Raw genomic sequence first — 8,967 nt, 5'->3', positions numbered from 1 at the left:
AGCCCCGCCTAGTTACACCCAAAAGAACATGTCTGGGGAAATCCAGATATCATAACACTACATTAGGAGATAACCCACTTGTCTAGACTGTCTTACCTATTGCGTTGGAATAATGTGTTCTTGTATATGTAATGGAATTATGCCTATTGTTTTGTGGCTGCCACCAGAGGCAGTGCTTTTAACAGACTGCTCCTGGCATGCCCCACCAGGACCTTCCCTCTGCTGCGTCACTAATAAGGGGCAGAGGGGAGCCCTGGCGGAGCAGGCCCTGAGCAGCCTGTTCACTGCACTGTCTTTGCCAGCCACTGTTATTGCTGCTGCTTTCGGAGACCTAATAGATGGGGGGGTCGGAGGAGGGGGGGGTACGGTCTGGAGTGGTGCACAGGGGCCTGGGAGGAAGAGATGAAAAGTTGCTGCACATGGGAGAAGAGAGGAAGAATTATTGGACATGGGGTGGAGGAGATAAAGGGACAGATGCACCAGAAGTAGAAAGGGGTGAAAAGGAGAAATCCTATATATGGTGTCGGGGAGAGAGTCATGCATGGAGAAAGGGAGAAATGCTGTAACAGGATGACGGGTAGGTAAAGATATCCCCAGCAGATTGACTTTTACGTCTCCAGTGCAGGAACTTCCGGTGTGACCTATCCACCGAGGCAGAGCCTTGAGCCTTTTTCTTGAAGGATGGGACGGAAGAGATGCATTTCGTCATCCAAAGCCCTAAAAAGGGTGGGGCAGCGCTGAGACGCAACTTTTTGTTTCTATGAGGCCTGCAATTGGTAAAGTGAGCAAGATTTTAAGGAGAAACAATAACTAGATTGGTTAATAAAGTTGTTGTTGTTTTTTTTTTTTTTTAAAGGAATCTGCATTGGCTCCCTGCCCATTTTACATAATTAAAATCCATATCTCTAAAAGTTCGGGGCCGCGTAACATTTATAGATCATGAGGGGCAAGTCACGTGTTGAGATCGTGAGAGTGAAGCGCTCGATTCGAATCCCATGTCATGGACTATTCCATCCAGGTGAAGAATGAGTCGCCTCAGCCACTGCCTGTGTCTCGCACCACCTTGTCTGAAGCATGTGCAACAGTGAAACGCTCTGTATGCGGAAGACCGGTGTAAGATGTCTACGGGGGCCACATACTCGGCTCTGGCGGGGGTGCTCGGAGCTCTGGCTTCCTGCGCCGCTAAATTAGCTCTGACTGCAGACTATTTGAAGGATGTATGCATATCCGCCTCAGGGGGTTGGTTCGAGGCTGATTGCTGTGCATGGGTAAGAAACAACGGCGCAGGAGAGGGCGTTTTAGTTCTCTTCCATTCTGGAGTTCTCTGTCTTATGTTTTTAATATTGTACACCGCTGTGGTTGCTTTTGGCAGTCGGGCGGTCTATCGAATTTAATCAGAACTGTAAACTTTAACGTTAGCAGTTTGTTAACTGTCAACATAAAGTCTGCAGAAGAGGCTAGCATTTGTTCTAGGTTTTATTGTAACATTATGCATGTAGCACACGCCACCCTCGAGACCAAGTATGGCTAGTGAAAAAAAAAAAACCCCACCATCGGGATAGTTTCAAATAATACAACAGACCACAGGCAGTCCGCCCAGGGTCGGCGTCAAGGTCTGGGAACTTCACTGCTCTGCTGGCTCGGGCCTTCTCTGCCGAGTCCTGCCTTCCCGAAAGCTGGAGAAAGGCCGGACGCCAGCAGAGCAGCGAGTCTTAAGGCTTTCGACAATGACAGAACGCTCTGAAAAGGCTTCATAGGGCCACCGGGGCTTTCCTTAAGTGGCGTTACTGATGACGTGGCAGAGAGAAAGCCTGGCTAAGCCACAAAAAAAAAAATCTTAGGATGGGTGGGTGGATCTGGTCCAGAGGTGCTGCACAGGGGGATAAAAGAGGGGAGGGATAAAAAGCTGCTGCACATGGAGGGAGAGAGGAAGAATTATTAGACATGGGCTGGAGAAGAAGAATGGAGATGCAACAAAGAGGTAGAAAGGGGGTGTGAGGGAGAAATCCTGCATATGGTGGAGGAGAGAGAGACATGCTATGGGGAATAGAGGGAAAATGTTGGATTTAGGGTGGAGGGCAGGAGAGAGAAAGAAATGTTGCACATGATAATGGACGGGAGGAAGGAAGAGATGCTGCATGGAGAGAAATAGAAAGGTTTGACCCAGAACACAAGGCAAGAAGAGAGAGAGATGGTAGAGAGACAGTACAAAGAAACAGAAATGTTGGATTTGGCAGTGGAAGGGAAAGTACAAAGATGGAAGATGGATGGTCAGCACAGAGAAAGAAGAAAACATCAAATGGGCAGGAGATCCTGGGGAGTGAGTTAACAAAAGACAAACAGAAAGCAGTCTGGGACCAACATGATTTGAATAATGACCAGACAACAAAAGGTAGAAAAAATAATTTTATTTTCTGTTTTGTGATTACAATATGTCAGATTTGAAATGTGTATCCTGCCAGAGCTGTTGTTTAGAGAATGGCACGGTAGCTGTTACCTGCCGAAACAGTGACAAAAAGTGGTCACCTCAAGTACAGAGACAAGGCCATTCATTGCCCCGTAGAGTTGTGAATGGCCTTGTCCCCTCAGTTAATTGAGGGAACGCATGCAAAATACTCATTTCTGATTGTGCAGTCCAGCAGCCCCCTGCCTCCCAATTGCTGTGGTCCAGGCATCTTCCTCTCTCCTTCCCTTCCCCTTATCTTTGCTGGCGATTTTTATTTTTCTCTCAACAAGCAGCCGAGGCTTGTGTGGATGGGATCAGATGGTTTACGGGGATGGGACGGTGATGGGGACTGAGCTTGCAGTGACGGGAAACGAGCTCACGGGGACGAGCTCACAGGGACGGGGGCGGAAACGGGGACAAATTTTTCCCCATGTCATTCTCAACTGGTGTTAGACCGTAAACGTGATCTAGGATTTAATAAAAAGAGGAAAAGTCTTTTTTGTTTGTTTATTTTGTTTACACCACAGCCAGTATGGGTAGAAGAGGGCAAAGGGGGTGGGATGGGTGAAGAGGCTATAAAATAAACCTACCCGGATGTTTGAAAAAAACAAAACAAAACACACAGTTGGTCAGGAAAATTGAATCAAAAAATTGATTCAGATCGAAAATTTTTTTTCCTGAATCGAGCAGCACTACTCTGCAGGGATGCCTGCATGTCATTCTTCTAAGAATGCTGCCAGACAAATGTCCTTAGCCCTGCTTTTTTGCCATTCATATGTGGATGTTTCAGTTTATAAAATGGCAATTGCATGCATGCTGGACATCCTCAACACACAGAAAATACATCCATTTTGGACATTATGAGCTAGACATGTGTCTAGTCTGACTTTAGATGTCCTTTTGAAAATGCCTCTCCACAGCAACATTTCCTTGACATATGTGCACAGCAAATGAAACATAATTTAAACTAAATCTGTTTCAAAAGAAATCTAGTCAACAACTATAGTAATATTGAAGTTTGGGCCAGAGGACTATGAAGCTTTACTATGAGATTTTTAGGTCCCTGATAGTCTGATGCACAAGGTATTTGTCAGCTCATAAGAACAATGTTTGGCAAATTCAGGGAAGAATGTCTATTAAAAAAATTAATAAAGATACTAAAGTATTTTTCTATGTATCTTTTTTTCTGTTCCAGTTGCATGTGCTGTTGCGCCTAGGATGTGGGGCACTGGTGTTTGCTTGTAATGCTGTCATGTGGACATTTTTCGCAAAAGCGCTTAGGTGCTGCTCCTCTTCTGCTGTGGCAATGATGACCACAACGACCTCCAACTTCATTTCTTCTGTAAGTAGTGGAGTACTGTGTGAATCATTTAATCTAATCTTCATTTTATATACCGAATCTACTCCTTAAAGAGCTCGACTCGGTTAACAGTTCGTTAAAAAATGAAACATAACAAGTAAAAACTGTGGGATAAAAACAGAAATTGGTTAGATTAGATGGATGGAAAAAGTTAGAAAAAAGTATGTTGAATTGCTTAAAATTACTATATGACAGCTAAAATCAAATTAACTATTGTGAAAACAACCAGGTTTTTAAACTTTTTCGAAATTGAAATAATTGATCTACCAGTCTTAGAGAATCTGGAAGTCCATTCCAAATTCTCACCAATTTAAAAGTAAAAGATTTACTAAGCTTCCCAGTGCATTTAATACATTCCAGAGAAGGAAATGCTAATTTGTGAATTGTTGTAATTCTTGTATAACAGGATCTAAAGGAATTCCCCCTCTTGGAACACTGTAAATAAGAGAATCTATAATGATCAGATCTATAATGATCATCATCTACTCCTGTTAAATAAGCCAACCTTTTTGTGTGTGTGTGTGTGTGTTTCAAAGTTAGCAGTGACACTTTTTGGAAGATCTAGTTTTTAAAATGTGGCCATCTATAAATTTCGCCACCTTTTTCCAGTTAGTACCTGGTTTTTCCTCCTGCTCTAAGATTTGACAAAAGAGCATTAAAAGATTTCAATATGTATATTTTGGAGGAAAGGCAGGAGATGGGAGATATGGTAGGTGTTTAAATACCTATGTGGCATAAATACACGAGGCAAGTCTTTCAATTGAAAGGAAACTCCAGAGTGTGAGGGTATAGAACAGTGTAGTCAGTCTCAAACTCGCAGCCTGGGGGGCCACATGCGACCCGCCAGGTACTATTTTGAGGCCCTCAGTATGTTTATCATAATCACAAAAGTAAAATAAAACAGTTTCTTGATCATGTGTCTCTTTAGTTATAAATTACAATATTATTATTAAGACTTAGCCAAAAGGAAAGATTTTTTTTAATTCTTTATTCATTTTGACAACTTACAACAAGTGTAATCAGAAATAACATTTAAACTTACAAACATCACTTGAATTTCTATTACAATCATCTTAAATTAATGAAATTTATCCCCCCCTTCCCACCCTTACCATATCCTATGTAATCATGTATATCATATAATATATTCTTTTCTACTAATCCAAGCAATTAATGTAAGATCAGAAACCCCCCACCCCCACCTTCTCAGTTACAATTATGTAAATAAGGGTAAAGTGTTATTTACTCATTGCAATAATCTGTTAATGGTCCCCAAACATCTTTGAATTTATGAAAATGTCCTTTCTGTATGGCTAATATTCTTTCCATCTTATATATATGGCATAAAGAATTCCACCAGAAATTAAAGTTTAATCTATTCCAATTCTTCCAATTAAAAGTAATTTGTTGAATGGCGACTCCAAAGGAAAGATTTATAAACTATAAAGAGTTTTACCTCATGCAAAACTGTAATTTCTTTAATAAGACATTAACTATTTTTTCAGGGGCCCTCCCAAGTACCTAGTAATTTTTTAAAAATTTCCATTCAGGGAACCCTTTCTGAATGGCTTGCTTCAACTGCAACCATTTATAAATTTGAGTCTCGGAAATATCAAAAGACTGTTGCAGTTGTGAAAACTCAAGCATTTTTCCATCTAATGTACGTATGCCTGCTTCCAGGCAATCTTTGTCCCGCCAATTTGAATCTTGGAGTTTACCCATAAGGATTGATATGTGGTGTCAAAAAGGGAGAACAGAATGCTAGGAATGATTAAGAAGGGGATCACGAACAGATCAGAGAAGGTTATCATGCTGCTGTACCGGGCCATGATACGCCCCCCACCTGGAATACTGCGTCCAGCACTGGTTGCCATACTTAAGAAGGACACGGTACTACTCGAAAGGGTCCAGAGAAGAGCAACTAAAATGGTTAAGGGGCTGGAGGAGTTGCCGTACAGTGAGAGATTAGAGAAACTAGGCCTCTTCTCCCTTGAAAAGAGGAGACTGAGAGGGGACATGATTGAAACATTCAAGATAATGAAGGGAATAGACTTAGCAGATAAAGACAGGTTGTTCACCCTCTCCAAGGTAGGGAGAACAAGAGGCAATTTATAAAGTTGAAAGAGGATAGATTCCGTTCAAACGTAAGGAAGTTCTTCTTCACCCAGAGAGTGGTGGAAAACTGGAACGCTCTTCCGGAGACTGTTATAGGGGAAAATACCCTCCAGGGATTCAAGACAAAGTTAGACAAGTTCCTGCTGAACCAGAAAATATGCAGGTAAGGCTGGACTCAGTTAGGGCACTGGTTTTGACCTATGGACCGCCGCAGGAGCGGACTGCTGGGGATGATGGACCACTGGTCTTATGTTCTTATAAAGGCAAATAATTAAATCAAAATACCCTCACTTCCTCTTGTGGGAAATTGTTACTATGCTAGCTTAGATGTAGCTGAGTACAGGTTTCCCTTAGTGAAATAGGAAGGATTTAAATGTTCCATTTCTGTTCCAATTAATTTACCTATTTTATTTCTAGGAAATAATATGGAGTATAGCACAGTAGCAATAATGAAGGGTAGCACATTTAAAGAACTTGTGTCACAGTATTGAATGCACAAAGCCAGAATTTGAGCTTCCCATATGAAGTGAGTTGTTAATGTTCCAGTAACTATCAAACCAGTTAGTGGTGGTCTTTTGTGTGCTTATTTAATTTCATTTCCAAGTTTTCTGTCTGTGCATTTGTTTCAATGCAACTACAACCATGGTACTTTAAATATGTTTTCTGTTCTGATGCAGGCAGTCCTGGGTAAGCTGCTGTTTGGAGAGTCTCGGGTATTCCTGTGGTGGGTGGGCATTACAGTCACCCTTTGTGGACTCTTCCTTGTGCACACTGCACAGCCAAGAGAGAGGCAAACTGGAGAAAAAGAGGAATAGCAGCAGCAACAATGTAAAACTGTCAGAAGATGGAATGAAATGGATTGAAGCAGATCTTGCAAGCACAATGTTCCAAGTGCAAGGATTTGTATACTATGCATGAAGAACATAGTGGTCACTTGTAAACTCTACTTAGTGGAACAATGGCACAAAGGAATGCTGGTTATATTGGCTAGCACAGATAACCTTCAGCTAGCAGATGAAATTTTACAGAGTGGTGAAGATCTTTTATTTAAATTTTGCTGAGTTTACTGTGTGCATTTCCTAACGTAAATGGAACTTTCTACTATGCACGTCCCCCTCCATATTTGTGAATTCCGTATCTACGGATTTTCTTATTCACGGTTTTAAACGAAAAAAATCACTTTAATTTTTTGGCCTATTTTAAGCCCCCCCCCCCCTTCCTTAAGCCTTACCTGGTGGTTTAGCGGGTTTTTGGGGCAGGAGCTATCTTCCCACACTCCTGCCCCATGCAGATTGCTCACAGGAAGTGGCTCGAGAGACTACGGAAGCTCAAGGCAGCCATTTCCTGTGAGCGATCTGCACAGGGCAGGAGCGTGGGAAGATCGCTTCTGCCTGAAAACCTGCTAGACCACCAGGTAAGGCTTAAGGGGGGGCTTTCAGGGCTTAAAATAGCCAGGGGAAGCAGGGGTTATGGGCAGAACCAGCCCGAATATTATTCGTATTTTTTCATATTCGCGGGCCGGCTCTGCCCCGCGAATACGGAGGGGGAAGTGTACCTGGTTTTTGAAACATGGTAACGATGTAATCATATTAGCTTGAAGTTTAAAGGGTGGGAATTGAATTGTTTTAAATATAATTTACTCACCTTCTGCTTTGTGCTGAAAGCACACAAGGTTCAGGTATAGCCATATTCCTTACATTATACTTGTTTTTATAATACTCTGCAGCACCGAGAGAGAGAAAGGACTCTAATCTACTGTTGTACAGAATGGATTTTTTTTTTTATACAAGCAAGACATCACACTGAAAGGCAAATTATAATAAATTAGAAGATTATGATGTAGGGCAGTATACACAGGAAAAATGTGTAGGAGTATAAAGGATAGTTCAACCACATGTGATTAATATAATATCAGAAGACACCATCAGGTATCAGTTTGCCAAGGAAAGAAAAAATGGTATTAATGAGCTGCATTTTAGAGTTTGGATGAAGACTTGCATAAGATTCTGTATTAGTGGCTGCATTGCCTGCAAAACATAGTAAATGACAGCAGATAAAGACCTGAAGGGTCCGTGTAGTCCAGGGGTCTCAAAGTCCCTCCTTGAGGGCCGCAATCCAGTCGGGTTTTCAGGATTTCCCCAATGAATATGCATGAGATCTATGTGCTTGCACTGCTTTCAATGAATATTCATTGGGGAAATCCTGAAAACCTGACTGGATTGCGGCCCTCAAGGAGGGACTTTGAGATCCCTGGTCTAGTCTGTCCATTAGTTATTCTCATTAAAAATACATGATCAAATTAACTTGTCTTTTCTTTGATATTTCTGGGCCGTGGACTATAGTCCACCTGGTATTGTCCTAGGTTCCAACTGCTGAGGTTGCCATCTAAGCTCACTCCAGTCTATCCAACTATCCTGTTGTTTGCAGGATATCTACTGTAAAGTCTGGCCAGTAACGTCCTCATGTTCCAAGTTAGTGGAGTTCCCATTGATTCCCTCTCCAGCCCATCCTACATTGAATCACCATATATAGGACACAAACAATACAAGTCTGTCCCATACCAGCCTTAGTTCTTTAGTTTATACCATTTGTTTTCTAATTAGAGATCCCCTGTGTTTATCCCACACTTTTTTGAATTCCATCAGTTTTCCTCTCCACTAGAGAATGGCACGTTGACTGCTAGCCGCGGGTAACCCGCTGAAACGGGGACAAAAAAACCTGAGTTTATCCCACGCTTTTTTGAATTCCATCAGTTTTCCTCTCCACTAGAGAATGGCACGTTGACTGCTAGCCGCGGGTAACCCGCTGAAACGGGGACAAAAAAACCTGGTCGCCGCTGGTACAGGGGCAAGGCCATTCACCGCCCCGTGGAACAGTGAATGGCCTTGTCCCCATAGTTAATTGAGGGAATGCGTGCAAAATACTCATCTCCGATCACACGGTCCAGCAGCCCCCTTCCTCCCAATCACTGCAGGCTGGGCATCTCTCTCCTTCCCCTTACCTTTGCTGATGATTTTTTATTTTTCTTTCAACAAGCAGCCAAACC

General features: G+C 42.3%; 1 protein-coding gene across 2 annotated transcripts; it reads left to right on the top strand.

Annotated features, from left to right (window-relative positions):
• Nucleotides 1-658: 658 nt before the first annotated feature.
• Nucleotides 659-7,241, top strand: TMEM42 (transmembrane protein 42). 2 transcript variants are annotated; one of them, XM_033934295.1, is made up of 3 exons: nucleotides 659-781; nucleotides 3,642-3,788; nucleotides 6,599-7,241. In XM_033934295.1, exons 1-3 carry the CDS (start codon nucleotides 761-763, stop codon nucleotides 6,734-6,736), a joined length of 306 nt encoding a protein of 101 aa, XP_033790186.1. In that variant the 5' UTR covers nucleotides 659-760; the 3' UTR covers nucleotides 6,737-7,241. The 2 variants fall into 2 exon arrangements, with proteins under 2 accessions (XP_033790186.1, XP_033790185.1); XM_033934294.1 differs by lacking the exon at nucleotides 659-781 and adding an exon at nucleotides 849-1,268.
• The last annotated feature ends 1,726 nt before the right edge of the window (nucleotides 7,242-8,967 follow it).

The sequence above is a fragment of the Geotrypetes seraphini genome, chromosome 2, assembly GCF_902459505.1.
Source record: "Geotrypetes seraphini chromosome 2, aGeoSer1.1, whole genome shotgun sequence".
Lineage (NCBI taxonomy): Eukaryota > Metazoa > Chordata > Amphibia > Gymnophiona > Dermophiidae > Geotrypetes > Geotrypetes seraphini.
This window is presented reverse-complemented; position numbering and strand designations above follow the sequence as displayed.

Excerpts from the sequence above, each read along its gene's own strand:
- TMEM42 (XM_033934294.1), top strand. The coding sequence starts at position 1,119 with ATGTCTACGGGGGCCACATACTCGGCTCTGGCGGGGGTGCTCGGAGCT. Across the intron at positions 1,269-3,641 it reads AGGCTGATTGCTGTGCATGG|TTGCATGTGCTGTTGCGCCT; the intron begins GTAAGAAACAAC and ends TTTCTGTTCCAG. Across the intron at positions 3,789-6,598 it reads CCTCCAACTTCATTTCTTCT|GCAGTCCTGGGTAAGCTGCT; the intron begins GTAAGTAGTGGA and ends GTTCTGATGCAG.